Source organism: Curcuma longa, chromosome 10 (genome assembly GCF_044706935.1).
Source record: "Curcuma longa cultivar G26 ecotype Majalengka, Jawa Barat chromosome 10, ITB_CL_G26_1.1, whole genome shotgun sequence".
Lineage (NCBI taxonomy): Eukaryota > Viridiplantae > Streptophyta > Magnoliopsida > Zingiberales > Zingiberaceae > Curcuma > Curcuma longa.
In genome coordinates, this window is record NC_133870.1 from 1,938,774 (window position 1) to 1,961,352 (window position 22,579).

The 22,579-nt window shown below is 35.0% G+C and overlaps 1 protein-coding gene across 1 annotated transcript in view; it reads left to right on the forward strand.

Annotated features, from left to right (window-relative positions):
• Positions 1-22,052, forward strand: part of LOC141836199 (MACPF domain-containing protein At4g24290-like) — a 57,626-nt gene extending 35,574 nt beyond the window's left edge. Inside the window, exons 7-8 of the mRNA XM_074723634.1 lie at positions 11,057-11,223; positions 21,056-22,052. Coding sequence (XP_074579735.1) covers positions 11,057-11,223; positions 21,056-21,727 — 839 coding nt within the window. The 3' untranslated portion in view covers positions 21,728-22,052. The remainder of the gene's footprint in view (positions 1-11,056; positions 11,224-21,055) is intronic.
• The last annotated feature ends 527 nt before the right edge of the window (positions 22,053-22,579 follow it).

The window sequence follows — 22,579 nt, forward strand, 5'->3', positions numbered from 1 at the left end:
TCAGGACTTACCTTTGCCTAGCCTCAACTAGGACTTACTTTGCCTAGCCTCAACTAGGACTTTCTTGTGCTCCCTGCACACTAGATAAACATATCAGTACACAACACACACTTAACTTGAATCTCATGCCATCATCAAAATCAAGGTTCGATCATCTGGTGCTCCCTGCACCAACAATCTCTCCCTTTTTGATTATGACAACCCGAGTTTCAAGTTAAGAAAAAAAAATACAAGAATTTATGATATGATAAACATTTAACTCATGATAAACATTTAACTCATGCTTGAAAAATAAGAGTTCATGTAATGTGCAATAGCATGAATGCGCAATGACCTATCTCCCCTTACTTTCAGGACTCCTCCTGAATTCATACTTGTTTAAAACAAACAAAGTTTGAAAAACTTTTTGTTCACTTCTCCTAAATTTGACATGGTTTAGTTTTGATCAGATTGATGCAAAACCATGCAAGTCCTTAAAAAATATTTTGAAAATCATTTTTGATAAACTTTGAAATAATTTTGAATTTTTTCAAAAAATATCTGAATTTGAAAACATGAGTTCAAAAAACATTTCTGGATTTTTGAAAGTTTTGAACTTAGAAAAAATTTTTTGAACTTAAAGAACTTGAAATCTCATTTTACTCTCCCCCTTTGACATAATCAAAATAAATAATGGGTTTGAGTCCAAGCATGTTATAAATAAATAAAATACTTAGACAAAAAAAATTTTATCCGAGGGGCGAGTGTCCAACTTAGGTTTTAGCTAACTACTAAACAGTAGTAGCTTGACCTAGTTAGTCAAGTTTAAGTGTATCATTCCATTTAGCTTATGCTTAGGAACACTTAACTTGATTCAATATTTTTGTTTAAAGCCCAAGTTAGGTTCGATGTACTGATATAAGCATTTGAGACTCAGGCTAGAATCCTATGCATCTCACACCGTTCTAAGTTTCACAATCACAAACAAGTTAACTAGTGTGCTTTGTGAGATGCTCAACCTAGATCTATAGGTACATGCTTTCTAGGGGGAAGATTCTAGTCTAAGGCTAAATCATTCCTTTCTTTTACTTTGAAATCAAAATTTAAAAATAAGTTTTTCAAAAATGAAAAATAAACTTTTTAAAACATTTTGAAAAACTAAATAATAGTAGATTGTAAAAACATGAGTTTTTGAAAAAAAAACTTGAATTTTTCCCTTATTCTACCAAGCATAGTCAGAACATATAAGGACTAAAATGCAAAATGCAAACTAGGATAATACTAAAATGTGCATAAAATGTGCATAACACTGTCAATAAGTCAAAACATGTCTGATAAAAAATATGTCTACTGAGGGGGTGGTGGTGGTGGATGACTCATGCTCCAAGCCCTAAACATATCCATCAACTGGGTCTGTCTATCCATCAAATCAGCATGTTGGGCTAGGATCCTCTCCTCCTGAGTATCAAGTCGACTGAGCACAGTCTGCTATAGACCCTGAACAGTCTCCTCGAGTCTGGTCAGTCGCTGATCAGTAGTAAGTGGAGGTGGAGGTGGAGGAAGCTGGAGCAGATCCTCTAAGTCTAAGTCGTCGTCATCCACGTCGACGGCTGGTGGTGGTGGTGGTGGGGCTGGGGGGGCCCTCGTCTCCAGGACAATACCCCATCCTCATCTACACTGACCCCAGCTAATGAAAAATTTCTAACTCCTAGTATGTCAAACTCACTAGGTGGTTTGATATCACCATCGGTGACATCAAATCCTAGTGATGCTAATAATGAGGTCAAAATATGACAGTAGGGCATGTGAACCCTCCTGCTAGTGGTAACTATGGATGAAAAAATGATGGCATGATACATATGTAGACTAATGTCTACATCAAACCTATGGATCAATGCATAAAGTAAAAATGTATGAAATGGTCGCATTATAGCGACGTCCCTGGTAGTCAGGGGTAAAATGCATGTAACTAACATCCTATACAGGACATAGTCCTGTACCCTAAGTCTGATAGAGGAGAACTGGGTCACAGTAGGAACCCGCTCCTCCTCAAAAAAATACATATGCATGAGATCTAAAGTGACATGAGAATAGGGATCCCCAAAAGGTACATCCCTAGGTGGGTAGCATGCAAATGGACACTGTGATGGGCGGAGTCCTAGAAAATCTCTAATGATGGCGGGTGAAATGGAAATGTCCCTCCCCCTAACGCGGGTGGAGTAGGTCAGGTCATCGACCTGAACTAGGTTATTGTACAGCTCGGCACACAGACTCGTGTTAACCGGGCTAGTACAATAAACTAGTCGTTGAAGGCCATAATAGTCTATGACCTCCACCGAGGGTATGCATGAGCGTGCAAAAAATGTCCTACAGATATACCTAGAATGCAATGGAATGAAAGATAATGAACTAAACCTAATCCTATGTTCCTCTGTAGGGAACCTGGGGTCAGAACTGGGTGTCCTAGAGGGGCCAGCCTCATTACCCCTTTTCTTAATCCTAAAGCATAAAAATAAGGATTTTAACTATTAAAAATAAAATAATTAAATTGAGGGTGTTTTTAGGGGATTACCTAGGCATTTTAGCAGAAATATTTTAGAACTGACGACCTAGAGCGTTGTCGGCGCCGCGAGACGGGGGAAATTGGGGTAGGAAGGGCTTTTCGTGTGGTAAAAATGTGTGGGGCCGCGGTTACTTTTATAAACACGTTCTAGGCGCCTGGAAGCGAAATCGGGGCGCTTGAAAAGATGCGGTTCGGGGCGCCTGGATGTTCGTTCCAATCGCCTAGAATCAGAAAACCAGGGGCGCCTGTGAAAACAGCGGTCGATTTCTGGTTTTTCGATTTGGGGCGCTTGGATTTTGGTTTTCAGGCGCCTGGATTTGGCTGGGCCGGACTTTTTGGGTCTGTTTTGGATTTTTTTGGGTTGGGTTTTAATTTGATTAAATTTTAATAAGGTAAAAAGGTTTTATTGATTTTATAGTTAAGTTAATTAAGGTAAAAATTAAAATTTGGTAATTAATTAATTTAGTTAAAATTGGTTAAGATAAAATTGATAATAATTAATTTAATTAAAATTGGTTAAGATAAAATTGGTAATAATTAATTTAATATAGTTAAACTAAATTAATGTTTAATTAAGGTTAATTAAATATTAATTAAGTTAATTAAAGTTAATATTAACTTTACGTTTGAAGTTAACGTTTTAAAGTTAATTAATTAACATTAACTTTACGTTAAAAATTAATTGAAACATTTTTACGTTAAAGATTAATTAAAATTATTTAATGTTTTAATTAACGTTAATTATTAATTGAAGTTACATTTATAAATTAAATTGATTTCTAACAAATTAATTAATTAATCTTTTTAATTAAACCTTAATTCATCTCACCCATGTCTAGATGATCACACAGTTGATCCTATGAGTTTTGTGAGATGATTTTTCAGTTTTATCTTATTTAATTAATTAATTCTAAGGTATCTATTATTTGATTAACCTTGAGTTAGATTCAAGTTTAACCGTTCGACTCTCTAAACATACATTTCAAGGATCAACTTCCAGGTTGTGGCGAGGCACAGGGACCTTCTTGGGTATCGGAACAACGATCACTTTCTAAGACAAAGCTGATTCAGAAAATTATATGCTTAGCTAGTCTAGAGATAAATTTTGGTCTAACTAGTCTAGGATGTGGTGAGGTAGCTTCGGCTAGTTCGACCTAGCTAAGCAGACCAAGTAAGGTACTCCTTACCCCACTTGACTACTTAAACTGGGTTTCCCTAACGTACTATCATCTCGCCCCACCCTGGTACTATATTGGGCAAGAATTAATCAAATATTTGTCCTTACCTAGCCTAGGTTGATCTAATGCAAAAATAAATAAAAAAATTAAAATTAAAAAATACAGGCAATCAATTAGGTAAGGTTTTGGATCCCCCTGGATCACGACCCTTGTTGGGTCTGATCAAATAATGTATTTGATCCTTGGGGATCCAGAATTGGTTCGATCCAACTGGATTTGTCAGTTTGGATTTTGGAACCCATGCTTGGACTCTGGGTTTCTTAGGTCTGTGCAGTAATGTCATGAATGCTCTATTTTTTGCTTTGTGTCCAATACCAGATCGATTGTATCCAACCCTTTGGTTTCCAAGTATCATATCAAGATACTTAGATCCTGAGGTGAATAGCGATCTTTTTAGATCGTCAACTTGAAGCTTCAATTGAGAATTCTCTTTCTCAAGTTGAACTTGAGTCGAATCCTCAATTTGAGTGACTTTAGTTGATGATCCAGAGTTGACTTTCTCCTTGAGGAGAGCTACCTCCTCTTGGAGCGATTCAACTAAGGTATTGGACTTAGCCAATTTCTTCGTTAAACTAACAATAATGGAATACAACTTTTCAATGAACTTACAGCGGTGTTAGAACCTTCAAAACGGATGCGGATCCATGGCTTGAGCTTGAGTCTGGTGTCTGACTCACTATCGGTCTCCGTTGGTTCGTCCCGTGCTGGAAGTGCGAGGAAGCTTGTCGTTGGCTCTTCATCTGAATCCTCCGATGATGATTCATCCCATGTAGCCTTAAGTGCTTTCTTTTTGGATCTTCGTTCCTTTTTCTGATTCGGGCACTCAGATTTGAAATGTCCTTTCTTGTTGCACCCGTAGCACTTTAGATCCGTTTTGTCGGTTGAAGGTTGGTTGGAGTTTGATTTTTGTACCAACTTCTTCACCTCCGACTTCTTGATTCCGTAGTTTCTTTCGTATCATCTTGTGGACCAAGTTCACCAGCTCCGTTGTGACCTCGTCGTTGCTCTCGGAGTTTGATGAGTCAGTTTCTTCTTCTGTCACCTTTTTGGTTCTCTTTTCTTTAGATGTACCTGCAAGAAGGGCTATACCTTTCTCTTCCACTTCGGCGTTAGTCTGTTTCATGCAATTCGAACTCAGAAAATAATTTGTCTAATTTAATTTTTGAAAGGTCCCTGGAGACCTTGTAAGCATCCACCATAGATGCCCACAAAGTGTTCCTCGGGAACGCTTTCAAAGCGTACCTTATTATATCTCGGTTCTCCACCGGTTGTCCGATTGCATGAAGGTCATTCAGAATATCTTGGATCCTTGCGTGTAGAGCGCTTGCCGATTCTCCGTCCATCATACGGATGTTGTATAGCTTGTTCATCAGCAAATCTCTCTTGCTGACCTTCGTGTCCGAGGTGCCTTCATGCAATTCGATTAACTTATTCCACAAGTCCTTTGCACTTATGAAAGGCCTGACTCGGTTCAACTCCTCCTTGGTCAACCCACATTGCAGAGTCTGGGTTGCCTTTGCGTCTGCCTCTATCTTCTTTCTCGTGGTCGCATCCCATTTGTCGCAAGACTGTGGTAAACCGTCATTGTCAGTCGGGATTGTGAATCCCGTCTGGATGACTATCCACATTTCCACTTGAGTCTTCAGGTGGTACTCCATTCTACCTTTCCAGTAGATGAAGTCCTCCTCGGAGAACAGCGGTGGCCTTGCGGTACTAAATCCTAACTGATGGGTCATTTATCTAGCACATAGAAAGAACAACAAACTCGTTCCAAGACTTGGTCTTGGATTAGTAGTGCTGGAGGAAAAAATAAAATAACTTTAAAAATTCTAAAAAAATCTTGAAAATCTGCTCGATCAGTGGTTGCACTGAGTTCGAGCACCCCGCTCTGATACCAATTGTAGGATCGAAGAGAGCGCTAGAGGGGGGGTGAATAGCGCTATCTTGTAGCGTTTTCTCGATTTTTGTAAATTCATCGATTACGTTCGTTCGTTCGTGAATTAGATTAAACAGAGATAAAGTTGCAACGGAAATAATAAAGAATCACGAACACAAGAAGGCACAAGTTTTTTTACTTGGTTCACAACCACAGGCTACTCAAGGCCCACGATCTTTGATCGTTTACGTTTGGGCAATCCACTAATTAACTCCTTCCTTATGGAGAGGAGTTGTAACGATTTACAAAATCAGAAATATGATAAAATTTTATCGTACTTAAATTGAATGTACAAAATAAATCGTTACCCAATAACCGGAGAATGAGATGAAGACTTACGGTGCAGAACTCCGGCGTTACGACGGCTTTCAGGGTGATCGTTCACGCGCAGACTGCCATCGGCTTGCTATGGAATGAATTGAATTGATGTATTGAGGCCTTCTATCGAAGGTCTTTTATAAGGCTTTCTGGGCGCTTGGAATTCCTTTCCGGGCACCTTCCCTTTCCAGGCGCCTCCACGACGTCCGCCGATCCACCATCGACGCTGCTGACTCGGCACTTTCAGTTGCCTATATTCCCTTTCCAGGCGCCTGCGTGCTGACATGGAGGTTGGATGAACTTTGACTGTGCGTTGTTTTTTCGAACCCAGGCGCCTGGAACTTTAGGCGCCTGGAAGCTGAAGTGTCCCGACCACTGGGACAACACCACCTCACCGCTTCGCTGGCCTGGTTCGCTGACGTCCAGTCGCCTGGATTCACAATCTGGGTGCCTGGACTGTCGGTCGCCTGGATTCCGGATAGAGTCGCTCGGAATCAAAATTCCCGCCTCTCCAATCCTGCATTACAAGTTAGTGCAAAAACCAAAGTTGCAGAAAAGGAATAATAGTTTTTGAACTGTTAAGTGGTCTTAATTTTAAGTTTCCTGTGAAATCCTGGGTTAGATCGACGTCTACTGTTCCACTCTGGGAACGCGCCCTTACCCACTCCGCTCGGGAGAATTTACCTGATTTGCCAACAAGTCCTCAAGACTTGTTGGACTTCCTGCTTAGCCTTGATCCTTGGCTCCCAGGATTTGCTGCTAGGCCTACTGGTCCACCTGACCGCCTAGACTTTCACCACGCATCTGGTCCTCCTGACCTGCCTGGATTTCTGTCATGCATCTGGTCCTCCTGACCTGTCTGGACTTGCATCTGGTGCACTTGATTTTGCTAAGACTTCTGCCTAATCTTCCAAATTAGGACTTGTCTTTGCCTACTTTGCCTTTCAACTAGGACTTACTTTGCCTTGCCTCAACTAGGACTTACTTTGCCTAGCCTCAACAAGGACTTTCTTGTGGTCCCTACATACTAGATAAGCATATCAGTACACAACACGCACTTAACTTGAACCTCGTGCCATCATCAAAATCAAGGTTCGATCATCTGGTGCTTCCTGCACCAAACAATAAGGTCATAAATTATATTATATTTAACTTTTTCATTTTTTCTAACAATTTATTTTCTTTATCTTAAAGAGTTTTTTTTTTGCCTCATAGACAGATAGAGGGAAAAAATTAACCATTCTTTAAGAGGTATTTTTCTCTGGATATCTCGTGGACGGATAGAGGGAGAAAATTAACCATCCTTAAAAATGTTAATTTTTTTTTCTCTTTGTTCACCCTCGTGATAAAGAAAAAAAAATTAACAATGAAGGAGAGGAAAAAATTTACAATGGAGGAAAAAATTAAGAGAAGGAATAGGAAAAGAAATTGGAATTAACTGTATAACAAAATAAAAAATGAAAAAAACTGCGACCTTGTGAGGCCATCACGAGATAGCAGCTACCTTCGCGACCTCACGAGGTTGCGGCAACCTTGCTACTCCAAATCCATGCCAGTGTCGGTTGGCGAACATGCACTAAATTCCACTCGTGTCAATTAGTACGACTTTGCATTTTATATTATGGATATAAGCATGTTCAATTAGGTCTTCCTTTCCAATATATAAGAACAATAAATCTTGTCCTTCACATGGCATAAAGTATTCATCTTATTCTTTGGACATTAAAAAATAGTTCTAGGTTATTTTTTCTTCTGAGCTTTGACTTTGTTTCCTAATTTTTGATTGTCCTTTCTAATAAATAAGGAAACATATCAATTTGTTATGGCAAGGGTGAGCTTGACTTTTCATAAGCACAACTTGTAACAGATTCAATATTGGAGGGTAGAGACTCGAATTTTTCATAGTAAATTAGTATATTCTCCAATTTAAAATTAAGCTTATGATTAAGTAAGTCAGCAAGATAGATAAGCATACATTATAATTAATTTTTCTCACAATTTCATTAGTCATGGATGCTTCTAGAGTATATAATATAGAACAATTTGAACTCATAAATGCAATATGAGAATGAATCATTTCATTGAGGACTTTACAATAATCATTATTAGTACAATTTCATTCCTAGTATTGACACGCCTTCTTGTATGAGCTTTATCTCAAATAGTGGCAAATAGTAAATAAAGAAGTGTACACATGCTAATGAGTTTTAATCAAGGTTTAAAATTTTGAGCCGTATCGGAGTTTGCGTTTATGACCGAAACGATATGGTTTCGGTATTGTATTGTGCCGTGCCAATATAGTTTCAATACTTTTTAAATATAAAATTAAGAATTATATTATATTATAAACTTATATAAGATTAAGAATAATTTGGTTCAAAATTTAATTAAAATACTAGTAAATTTTATAAAATTAATTATATTATATATATATTTTAGTCTTTATGAAAACATTCTTAGTCTAAAAAGGAAAAGAAAAGATTCTTGTAAATTAGGGGAAACAAAAGGAACGTAAGTAAATAAAAAATCAATAAATAAAAGAAAAAAATAAAATAAAGAATAAGGGAAAAGGAGAAAAAATAATGAAAGAGAAAAGGAAAAAAATTAGTTAAAAAGGAAAAGAGTTAGAAGGAAAGAAAATAAATATGAAAGGGGAAAGTAATTAATTAGTAGGAAAGGAAAAAAAAGAAACAAAGTAAAAGGAGAAAGGGAAAAACAAGAAGGGGAAAGAAATTAATAAGAAAGAAAAATAATTAATAGCAAATAAAATAAAATAAAGGAATGGGATTAAAAAAAAGAAAGGAGGAAGAAAAAAATTGGATTGCAACGCCTCATGGCCAGGCGAGGCAGCCGTGAGGCCACTGCAACCTCGTGTAGGCCTCGCAACCTCGCAACCTCATAGAGGCCTCACGTCTAGGTGAGGCAGGTTGACTTATTGTCTGAGATAGAAAAATTAAGAGCTAAACCATGTAGTATTCCAATGACTCCTAATTTGTAGCTCACAAAAGATGGTGAATTATTTGTGAATCCTGAGAGATATAGAAGATTGATTGAAAAGTTAAATTATCTGGCTGACTCGTCCAGATGTTACATATTCAATTAGTTTTGTGAGTCAGTATATGACTTTTTTAACAGTTAATCATTGGGCAATTGCAGAATAAATTTTATGCTATTTGGAAGTAGCACTTGGACAAGGTATTTTGTATAGCAATCATGGGCATACTAAGGTTGAGTGTTTTTCAAAATGCTGACCGAGCATGATTCAAGGATGATTGAATATCCACATTTCATTATTGTGTTATTGGGGACAAGCTAGTTTCTTGAAAAAGTAAAAAGCATAATGTTGTCTCATGTTCGAGTGCAGAATTAGAATAACTATGACAAATGTTGTATGCGAGATAATGTGGATATATCAACTTCTGACTAAAGTAAGTTTTAAAACTTCATTACCAACCAAATTGTAGTGTGATAACCAAGCGACTCTACATATTACTTCCGATTCCGTATTTCATGAGCAAACTAAGGATATTGAAATTCCTATCATTTTGTCCTTTAAAAAATTCAACAAGGTTTGATCTGTACAGGGTATGTGACGATAGAAGAACAACTGAGAGATATTTTCACAAAAGCTTTAAATGGGGTTCGGATATTATCTTTGTAACAAGTTGGACATGATCAACATTTATGCTCTGCTTGAGGGGGAATGTTACAGATTATATAATAGAAATAGAAAACTATAAGGATATGATTTACCTTGATTGTAGGGATTTGATTAAGTCTAAATACTCTCTACATATGTATGAGATTGATGAATGAATTAATAACATATTTTTTCTTCTAAAATTTCTTAACATTAACGAACTATAATTTTCATAAACAGTAGACAATTTTAATTACATTTATAATAAATCATATGACAAAAAAGCATATATTAATTGATATGATAGATTTGAAATTAACATTTACATTAATTGTTTATATTAGTTAGATAATTGGCAATTTCATACATAATTAAGAAATTATAATTTTCATTATGATGGATGATTTCAATTATGGAAAATTACAATCAGTAGTTTTAACTTAGAAGTTGTTGAGCAATTATCTAAATAAAAAATTCTGAAAAAAAAGATAACGAGGTTATGATGATGAGGGAACATGAGGAGAAGCTTTAGCATAGAGAATGTAAAGTCTAGTTGTAACTCTTCTGAAGATTAAACATAGAGCCTTGTTGTCAATTCTTTCAATTATTACATTAATATTCAGTCTTCATTATCTCCATCAAACTTATTAGTGTTGTTTTATATTTGTTGGACTTTTATTATTTATAATATGCGGGACATCAAGTAATACTCGGACTGCGTTGAGATGCTTTTGCAGTGAAGCAATCTTTTTATCCACTTTATAGCATTTTGTTGTAACAATGCAAATGTATAACAAAAATCTTTAGTTATAACATACTCTATTAGTAAGAATATTTCTACTGATTTCTTGTTAGAATGAATTTCTTGCATTGATTAGATGTAACATTTATTTAGACAATTACCTACCTATATTATAGAGTTAATGATTAATAATATATAATTTTATCATATATTAGCCTTTAGTTAACCCAAATTGTTTGGATCCAAATTAGGTTTAATTTGGATTTAAATAACTTGTTGATTATGTGAGGTTTAAGTTTGTCTCACTTGATGTTGGCCAAAATTAAAAATTTTTGTACACAATGCAGACAACGAATAGGGTTGCCATAGTTAGCACAAGCGGCATGGGTGGAACATGTAACTTTTGTCTGTATTGCTTGGTTTCGTTTTTGTTGGAACAGTAAATATTGCTTGTGATTGCCAGTTCCTCTTAGAATGATCTGATAACTATTAGATTTGAAATACCATTACCTTCAAAATAATAAAGTTTGTACTTTTGAAATTCTTTCTGAGCTTTCATCACCTTCTAAAAATTGCCTTTGCATATATTGTGGGAAGGATTAGGATTTATGAGCTTACAGTTGGTTTTTCCTTGCACTAGATAAGCCACCAATAGAAGAACTTCATCAGTTTTTGGAGTTCCAGTTACCAAGACAGTGGGCTCCAGTTTACTGCGATCTTCCACTTGGTCCACAGCGGAGGAAGCAAAGCAGTGCATCTCTTCAGTTCGCCTTCATGGGCCCAAAGCTTTATGTCAATACCAGCATGGTGATTATTTGCAGTCTTATGCATATTTTGTTCCTGATTGGACTCATTAATTGTGTATAGACCAGGATTTAGATAGCTTTTCATTCACCAGTTCTTTAATAGAAATTCTTCCTCAAGGACTGCTCATATAGATTTAGGACTATTAGGCTCTTACTTAGAACTGAGCTCCTTTCGGTAACTATAAAAACTTGAAAACCAGAATGAAGTGAAAAGTTGATTCTTGTATGTAATTCCCCATTGGATCTAATCCTAGGAAACTTAATGTTCAAATATCAATATCAAGATAATTTTAGGAAATTCAATAGCTTTAGCCCATTATGCACTTTCCATATAAACTCTTACCTTGCACATTAATGATGGTTCAACTGAAAACCCTTAATGGGTTCAACCTCAGTTTATGAGAGTGAGTTCTCTCTTGTATGCGATGATGAAGGAATAAATGCATCTCCTTTTTGTTGATGTTTCTTCTAATAAACATTCCTTGCATCTTGTAGAAATTTCTAAGTACTTCATTTTTATTATGTAATTCCTCTATTGAAATCTAACTTTTACTCATGAATTTCTAGGATAGTATTTAGTTTCATGATACATCAATATTGTCATTAGATTAGACATGCATTTGAAGCATAGTTTGAAATCTCATATTGTGTCGGATGAAATGGTTGAAATGTATTTATTCCAACAAATTACTAAAATTTGATACTATTCGGCGCTGAGACAATGTCTCCTATGTTGTGTCAATTATATTGACAAGTATCATTTCATGTCAACACTTGACACCCCTTAGCATGCCAAAATTGAGATGACATTGTTATTTTTTTATTTTATAGTTTGTGTCTGTACAATATAATATCAAAATCATACCATTCCAAATGGAAAGCAAACATTGAACTTAATTATCTTATCTTTGTCTTTTTCTTCATCTATTTCCTTCTTGCACCTCCGGTTTACCACTGATACCATACATCGGAATGTACACATGTTACAAAAACAATATCATTCCATTCAAAAACTAAAACACCAGTACGGCTCAAGATTTCAAACTTTAATCTAAAGTACAACTTGGAAATAAAATGACAAGGGAATGCATTGATAAAGAAACAAAGGAGAATTTCTAAAATGTTTTTCATCTCATTTCACTCAGAGAATTACAATATATAGACATCAAGAATTATCAAATCTCTTAATCCTAGGGTCTAATATAGGAAGAAATACAACAATAATTACAGCAAGAGTATATACAACAATAATAAAAATCTTAGAGAGGTAATCAAGAGATATACAGCTATAACAAAACTAAATAAGGAAAGAAGAATATATTGACATCCCCCTCAAATTGATGCGGGTAAGTCTATCAGCATCAATTTGCTACTGAGAAACTTGTGTCGTTGGCTTTTTAAAACTTTCGTAAAGACATCAACTATTTGAAGATCAGTAGTAAGATGAGGAAGAGTGATAACACCTCGAATATGCCTTCCTAATGTAATGACAATCCACTTCTATGTGCTTTGTGCGCTCATGATATGGATTTGTAGCTATTTGAATGGAACTAGTATTATCACCATGAAGTGGAGTAGGATTAGGTGGAGGAAATTCAAGTTCGGAAAGAAGACCACGTAACCATACAATTTCAAAACAAGCTATAGACATGACGCTATACTTAGCCTCTCTGGAAGATTTAGAGATACAATCTTGTTCTTACACTTCCCAGAAATCAAGGCATCTCCAAGAAAAATGCACTATCCTGTTGTAGACTTCCTAGTATCCAAGCAGCCAACCCAATCTGCATCACTATACGTAGTCAAATGAAGAGCAGATTTTGTAGAAAAAATAACCCACGAGTAGATGACCGAATTAAGTATCGAATAATGTGACGAACTATAGCAAGATGAAGATGTCGAGATGATTGCATAAACTTGCTAACTATATGGACCTCATATGAGATATCGAGCTTTGTGATTGTTAGGTAGATAAGGCTGCCAACAAGTTGCCTATATAAAAAAGGATCAGACAAAAGCTCGCCTTTATCTTTTCGATATTTCACATTCACCTCTATTGGCGTATCAACAATAGTAGCATCCTTTAAACCAGGTAGCTTAATGAGATCTTGAATATATTTATGTTGATTTAAATGTATTATGCCCAATTCTTTGAATAGAAATTCTGAGGTCTATTGTTGTGCTAAAGAAGGGCTGATTTTAAAAAAAATGAAACATTCCTAGAGACACGAGCTCAATGAGCATGAGGATTATAGCAAAGACATCCTTTTTGGGTTCCTGCATATCTTAAGAAAGCACACTTGATAGATTGGGTGACAGATTGGGTAGCAAGTTTATTTCTTTCATGTGCATGAAGGTCAACAAAACAAACACATCTAAAAATATAAAGATTGGAATAATTTGGTGCATGCCCATGCAAACGAAAGTAGGGAGAATCATTGTTCAAGTTGGGAGATGGTAATCTATTAATCAAATAAACAATAGTAGACAAAGCTTCACACCAAAACTGAGAAGGAATATAAGATTCAATTAGAAGAGTGCGAACAACATCAAGAAGATGATGATTCTTTCTTTCATCCACACCGTTTTGTTGTGGAGCGAAAGAACAAAAACGTTGTGATATGATCCCATGACTTTGAAGAAAATATTGAAATTCATTCGATATATATTCAACACTTGAATCAGATTGCAAGATTGTGATTTTGGCAGAAAATTATGTTTCAACTAAACATGAAAGACTTTAAATACAGAAAAAATCTCACTTTTAGACTGAAGAAAATATACCCAAGTAAAGGTAGTGAAATCTTCGGTAAATATAACAAAGTATTTGTAATGTTCATGAGAGATTACAGGGGTAATACCCCATACATCAGTATATACGAGTTCAAAAGGTTTGGTGTTACAGTTTTTATACAATGGAAAACGAAGTGTTTTACTTTTACCAAGTTTGCAAGATGCACAATCCAACAATGTCATTATTAGAAGTCAAATTTTTATTTCCAAGTAAATTAGATTTAAGCAAGACACAAAGTACATGAGAATTAGGGTGTCCTAAATGTCTATGCCACACTTGATTATCACATTGAACAACATTACAAGAAACATAATTTGACACCAGAGAGGGAGATAGAAACAAAGGAAAGAGATGCCCCACTTTAGGTCCCTTCGCTCATATTCCTAGACATTTGATCCTGCACAAGACAATCAAAATTTGAAAATTAAACATTACAATTGTTGTCAACTAATTGACCATAGATATAAGATTAGTGGACAACTTAGGAGACAAAAATAGTATTTAAAGAGACTAAAATATCATCAACAGTTGTGATAGGTAAGGAATTACCATTGGCAGTCTGAATCTGAAGATCTTTTTTATATTTTTTAACATTATTTAAAGGAAAGGTAGTGTTGGTCATGTGATTGGAAGCATCAGAATCAAAATATTAAGGCTTAGGATTAGAATTTTTATTACCTGAAAGGCCTATGCAAAAAGGACTGAAACTATTATTTGTTGGACCATTTCAGGAGTAATAGAAGATTGACCAGGACTAGGAGCATTTGAGGAACCAACCGAGACTTTGTAGGCAGTTTTAGATTTCTTTGGAGGCCGAGTGGAACAATCTTTGATGATATACCTTGGTTTCTTACAATAATTGCAGAATTTTTTAGTACAATTAGTGGCAATGTGCCTGAATCCTTTGCAACTATAGCACTGGACATTAGTCATATCTCTGTCTCCTTTAAACCTCTCTTGAGCAACGTAGGCAATAGGAATTGGAGTAGAATGTTGATCTTTTTGCTCGAAGACAGTCTATGCAATGAGTTCTTCTTCCTTGAGAAGCTCTCCTATACAAATATCCAATAAAGGAACTGGTTCTCTGTTCATTATGTTGGACCTGATTGCTTCAAACTCCTCCCTTAACTTCATTAAAAATTGGTCACCTTGCTAGTCTCATGCACACTTTGGATGGCAATGAGTCATTCAGGAGGTACACTTGCATACACAATATCGATGTACTTAGCCCAAAGATTTCCAAAGGAAGAATAAAACTCTTGGATTGACATACTCCCTTGACTGCTGACCAAACTCGAGTTCCAATTGAGACCTTAGTGCAGTATTGCTTTGGTTGTAAACTTTCTTCAAGTAATCCCACATTTCTCTAGGGGTCTTATAAGGCTTGAGATTGAGAAGTATGGAGGGTTCCACACTTCTAAGGATCCAAGACATAATCTAAGCATCCTTCACCTCCCATTTCACATATATCTCCTTCTCCTTCTTGCTGTTAGGTGCAGGATCTGTCCCATCAATATGATCTCATAATTCCTTTCCCTTGACAAAGATATGAAATTGGAATGACCAGGCAGAATAGTTTTTGCCATTAAATCGAAAAAGAAAATGTTCAGATCGTTCTAAAGACATGATTCAACTAGAAACAAGTACTAAGAGATTAGGTCCAAGAAAACAAACTAGAAGAACACAAAAAAAGAACCAAGCATTAAGATCTTAGAGCCAGACAAGGAACCAGACATGATGAAATGATCTCACAGTTTTGGCTCTAATATCATGACAAAGAAATAAAGGAGAATTTCTAGAATGTCTTTTGTCTCATTTCACTAACAGAATTACAATATATAGACATTAAGAATCATCAAATCCCTTAATCTTAGAGTCTAATATAGGAAGAAATACAACAATAATTACAACAAGAATATGTACAACAATAATGAAAATCTTAGAAAGGTAATCGAGGATATACAACTTTAACAAAACTAAATAAACAAAGAAGAATATATTGGCCCTAGAATGGAACAAATATACCACTCATGCAAGGATTAACATAAAAAAAACAATTACCGTTAAGGAAACAAACATGAATATATGACAGAACACATCAACCCACATTGAAATCAAGGAAACGTGGAACTTATTATTCTTATCTATGAAATAGTTGTTGTGAGAAGATAGATTGGCTTCACACCTTGAATTATGTAGCTTCACACTGCCTAGAATTGGTGCTATCAAGTAGGTGAGGGTTCGCACCATCGTGTATTCATTGAAAAACATAAAATAGTCTTACATGCATATTAATAGTATTAAGACCATAAGAATTCAGATTGCCTAGATGACTAAGAACAATCAAATTATCAAAATTCTAGAGTCCAATGATATAGTTATCTTGCCAACTTGGGGTACCTTTATCTCCTTAGTTCAACATGTTTGTGTCTTGAATGGGCTTTATTATATAATGTGGTTTCATGTAAAATTGTTATTTAATTATAATGCCTCTAAAATACTATGCATAAATCACCTTAAGGATACAATTTAAATCGGACGTAAATTGATTGACCTCGAGGCCTAGAGAAACAACTCAGCTAGCAACTACTAGATCGAACCACGGTTTGGAACCGATGGTTTAACGACTCACAAAATCTCGACCCTTAACCTTAACTTTCAAAGATAATTATAGTTCACGGTTTAGTTTACGGTTCACGACGATTCAAAATTATTATTTATATTTTATTTTTAAAATATTTAAACATTTATAAATGTGCAAAATAAAAATTAAAAAAAGTCATTTATTTAAGTTGTCTATCTATCCGCTTAGGGTATAATGGAATTAAAATCACGTAGTTTGCTAATTCCTTTAGTATTAAAATCTTCTAGTTCGTCCTTTGAAAATTGTATTCCTTTTATTATTTTTTGTAACTTTTGTTCAATTGTCAAGTAGTGGTTGAGCTTCCAAAAAGTCGAGAGCCAAAGTAAATCGAGAATACTATTATACTAAGCCTTGAACCATCTTCGTTTTTTGATACCAATGATTTTTTATCTAATATTAATATTATTATAATTTAGTGTGATGAGATATATATCACATAAGTTATATCTTTTGATTAATTTTGTATATTTGATGATAATCTTCACTATATATATAATTTTATTGTTGAATAAATTATATTACTTGACAAATTTATTATTGAATATATCACCAAGTCAAATAGTCTATGATAAAAAGATAGAATAAGATCTATAAATAACCTAATAAGAGAGTTAGATTAATAGTCCCACATTAGAAGATTTAAGGTAAATAGGTTAAAAAATTGACTCAATAGAAATGTACAATTGTCCCGCATTGTATAATTTTAAGCAAATGAATTAACTTTTATTGAACTACAACATTAATATCACTAAAATATTATTAAATAATTTAAAAAATATAAAATAAAAATTAAATAAATAGGCGGTTAACCAGCGGTTGAAACTGTTAATTCGTCGGTTTACTTGGGGCCTGACCCTTAATCAGTCCGTTTAGAGATGAACCGGTTACGGGTTAGGTCAACGGTAATTAGGTCAGCAGGTAATAGTTAATCAGCCTTGTTGAACCAGTTGTGATGTTGGTCAAGAGCCAGGTCTGGTTTGGACCTGGCCCGTGAGGAGGTCTAGCAACAACCAACCAACCTTGAATGTTGGTCAAGAAAACAAAATTATTGTAGTACGTTATGATTTAGTATTCTAATTATGGGGTTCAATTGGATCTCGAGACATCAATACATCTGAATCAATTTTTGGTCCATTATGATAAGGGAAACATATTCTATCTCAATTAGCAATAATTTGTCTATATAAAATTTGAGCAAGAGAGAATCTAGGTCTACCGCTAATGATGGATCTTAAGCAACAACAATGTTGAATGATGGGTTTGACAAAGAAACAAGGCTCAACAGCTTAAGTTGGAATTTTAGTAACTAGACTCTTGCTCTCTCCTGTAGGTGTTCGGTGGGATATAAGTTAGGATCAAATAAAGTTTAGTTAGATTAACCAAGTTTGACCAAATTTATATCTATGCAAATTTAACCAACTCTAAAGGGACTCAATTAATTTTCTAATGGAATCTAATTATTTCTAGTTGATTTCTTTAAACCTCATATTTTCGAACTCTCCATATTGATTTTCATGAGACAATTGATTTCTCGAATAAAATTGGTTCAATCTCTACTAATATTAATACTTAAGGAAGCCACAATAGAATTGAGTGAAATATTGGAGTCTTGTATTGTATTGGCATGTCATTCATTTCTTCTGTGGCCCGTGTTGATTATGCCAATGAGTTTTATGTCGTGTTGACACTCAACATGCCTTGACACACTATGTCATAAGTTTGGATGAATTTAAATAATGTTTCTTAAGATTGTATACCTTATTTTTATAGAATTCTACTTCAATGCATATCTAATTTCTATAGTTTTATTTTTATAAGCAAATAAGGTAAGTAAAAGAGTAGAAGAAATTTAGAAGACTAAAACTTATATCAATTTATCTCAACATGCATTGAAATAAAAAATTTTAAAAATTAATTTTATTTCAATTACTAATATCTATAGTTATACTGTTAAAGGAGTAATACTCATTTGAATTCATTGTAGCACACTTTACCACATGCCGAAATATGTAGAGTATCAACATAGTATACTATGACAATTTAGTTTTACTATCTTTGCTATAATTTTATTTTATTTTTATATGTAAATAAGCAAATGAGTAGCTCATACTTTGATGCATACTAAAGCAGCGAGTGTCAATACAACATGGCTGTAAAATCATATTGGTCTAAATAGGTACTGAAACTCCTGCATTGAATGATACCCCAAGTGTGTAGTTGCATTCTCTTCATTTTCTTCTTCTTTGTTTCCCCTCCCTCCATCTCCAAGTCACCACCCCACATGTTGACAGAACAACATGGTATCAAAATTGTACCATTCCGGCCATAGATTGAAACTTTGTTATATCCTCAGGTTTCAAACCTTGATCACCATTCTATCACATAAATGTCTCTTGTAATATGTATTGCAATATTTGTTCCACGTTCTCCTCTTGGTAACATACTTGTCATGCAGCTCGAAATAAGGTAACATTGATGAACAGGAATATTTTCCTATAAAGCATAACACAATCAAAATTTTCAAATTTTATTTAAAATTGTTGAAAACTTCAAAGTTGATTAAATGGTTTCCAATTTTTATAGTTTATTATTCTTAGATAGTTGGAATTTAATAGTTGTTTATTTTTAAAAAATCAATTAATCTTTTATTGAGATAAACACAAAATATTATTTATGGAGAATGTATTATTGACAATATATGAAAAAAGGGCTAGGATCTCATGTGCAAAGTCAAATTTAAATTAATAAAATTTTCATTTATTCTGTGAATCTTTTTCAGCAAAAGAAAATTTTCTTTCGGTGAGGTATTATTTTCTCTTCGTGAGATATTTATCCCTTTTGCTTCATCAATTTCATCTCAATTTTCTAGATGATTTAAGGGTTATATTTTGGTGTTGCGTCAAAGCATCAATTGGGGAGACCCAATGAATAGGAACTTCTATTAGCCATAACTCCAGATTTTCAACAGTACTTGGGGAGTCCGCCAAGTAATAAATTCAGTAAAAATAAGAAGAGGTGGCTCAATGCCATCCATTATACAGTGAAATTATAAAATAGGAGGTGGAATACAGAATAGAGTTTGGTCATAGTAGGCTGCTCCGATTCATATGCAACTGTTCCATCATTTGTGCAAAAGAAATATGGTGACAACTTACACTCCACATCCTAATAAATAATCACATGTACAGTTGCAGCTTAAGCAACACCTTTGTCAATAAGAAATTTGTTCGCTCTATAGTATTTATTGTTCACAAGTGGGTCTTGACAAAGATTGTTCTGCAGAAGGATTAGGAGAAACTTACTCTTTGCAAATGACTGTTTCTTGTCTCGCGCTATGGTTGTAATTTTTTGAAGTAAAAACATATGAACTCATTTTTGGAGAATGTGAAGGCATGTTCTTATATATTTGGTAAACTGATTTTTTTTTCCTCCATTTGTGATGTATTTTAACAATCAACACAGTTAACTGCATTGAAACTGAATGAAACTAACTCATCGCTCCCTGGACATTGCATTCACTGAATCATATTGTGTAACATTTATACTTTCAGTCTCATGATTGTGCTATGGTGGAATCTAGCTCTATATTGAGGAGCTTTGTGTGGTAGGTCACCAATTTCAAAATTGCTCCATTGTACAGAATTTTACAAAGAATTTGAGCCAATTCTACCAAATGTGCCTTGTCACTAAGTCTGCATCCTTAAATAATTTAAGGTAAGTGACACCTAGTTCAGTCACACTTTCCCAGCTTTAGTGTTTGACACAGTTCGAAGTCTGACCTTGCTTACGATGATTAATTACAATACATTTATGATTGACCGTATGTAGGATAACATGAGATAGAAGAACATGAGAAACTTTTGTACAAAATTAAATTATGTTTCCATTCATGTTGAATGTGCTTTTATTTAGTAACAAAACCTAAAAGTTGAAGAAAGTACAAGAGTTTAAAAAATTATGAATAAATAAATTTCATGTAGCTTTCTTTTTTATGTAATGGGGGAGCGCAATTCTTATTAGAAGCTTACCAAATGTCTTCGACATATTTCTCTAGGAACAGATGCTTCTTCCAGGCAACTTACTAAATGACCCATGTTTTCTTATTTTATTTTTTGGTTCAAATTTTCACACCGCATATTGTTTCTGCTAATTAGTTAAGTTTCTGTTCCTCAAGATTCTTGGTACTGTTATATATATAACTATTTTCTTGACTTTAATTTCTCCTTAAAGTTGTAGCTTGGAGTAGCTTATTCCAGAGTTACACTACTTTAATTGCTTGATTCCTGTTGCAAGAAGTATGAATTATGAGGTTTTTAAATGATCCTCATTTTAAATTTTCTGAAAAGTGAAATTCGTTGGGTTTTCTTTGGAATTGTAATCAACTATTGTGTGCAGGTCGACGTGAGGAAGAAACCTGTGACTGGACTTAGGCTATATTTGGAAGGAAAAAGGAGTAACAGATTAGCAATCCATCTGCAACATCTTTGCTCCCTTCCACAAATCTTTCAGCTTTGTGACAGTTGCCACTTTTCTGTTGATTCTCATGACCGGAAATATTATGAGCCAGTTTCTTGGCAGCACTTTTCTCACGTCTGCACAGCTCCTGTTGAACCTGATGATGATCTCTCAATTGTCACTGGGGCTCAGTTACATGTAGAGTATCATGGTCTCAAGAAAGTCCTTTTCCTTCGCCTCCTATTCTCATCAGTTTCTAATGCCGCGTCGGTCAAGAATCCTGAGTGGGAGGGATCTCCAAACTTGCCCCAAAAGTCTGGTCTCATTTCAACACTCATTAGCACTCATTTCTCCATGGTTTCCCAGAAACCTCCTCCAAGGCCAGCCGATGTGAACATCAACTCAGCGGTATATCCAGGTGGCCCGCCGGTTCCAGTTCAGACTCCAAAGTTGCTCAAGTTTGTCGATGCAACTGAGATGTCACGTGGCCCACAGGACAGCCCAGGGTATTGGGTGGTCTCCGGTGCCAAGCTGCATTTAGAGAGGGGCAAGATCTCACTGAGGGTCAGGTATTCACTCCTGACAGCAATTGTGCCGGACGAAGAGTTTTAGTAACACGAAGTCAACGAGAAGTTGATGATATAATCAAGAATTTGGCCATTAAATTTGCGGCTTCCCGTGTTTTCAGCTCAATGGAATTGTTCTTTTAGTTAGAGCATCATATTTGTAATTCCTTTATGAAAAATGTCATCCCTCTGTTTCTTATGCTTCTCGTCTAGGATTAACGTTGTAACAAATTCTAAATTACATTTGGTGTAGATAAAAGTCAAACATGACTGATGAGCTTGGACTGTGGATAAATGGGGCTTGCTGCCTCTGTGATCTACATCACAGTTGTGTTCAGATCTTTGTTGCTAGTGAATCTTAGTGTTCTCAAGTAGGCCTTCTGACTGACAGGTTGAAAGTTTAAATAGATTAGTCTAGACATGGCAAAGTAGGTCTACAGGGCTGAGCACAGCCTGGATCTGGTTGGCCATGTAATTGGTACTATGCGGTATAATTTTGATATTTTTAAAATATAAAATATATAAATTAAAATAAAAATTTTAATCGGTTTGGGCTCAAAAAAAAAACATGTGACACATCTCGGCCCCGGGTCGCACCTGGCAGGCGTCGCCGAGGTCGCACGACGCCTTCGGAGGCGTTCCCCAACCAGAATTATTGTGCCCTAGATATTACATTTCAATTCTCCCTATACATGATTGTTACATCAAGGTTTTAAAAGTATTTATGTTTGTGATCTGATTTTATTGGATCTTTCTTTCAACCTTTATCTTGGGCTGCATATGTACAATAAATTCTTGTGTATTTTGTTTTTACAAATACATCAAATATATTTGTCATTATAGTCTTCTAGAGTATCGTTATCGTTAAAACCAAGGTAAAATTTAAGCTCATTTACCT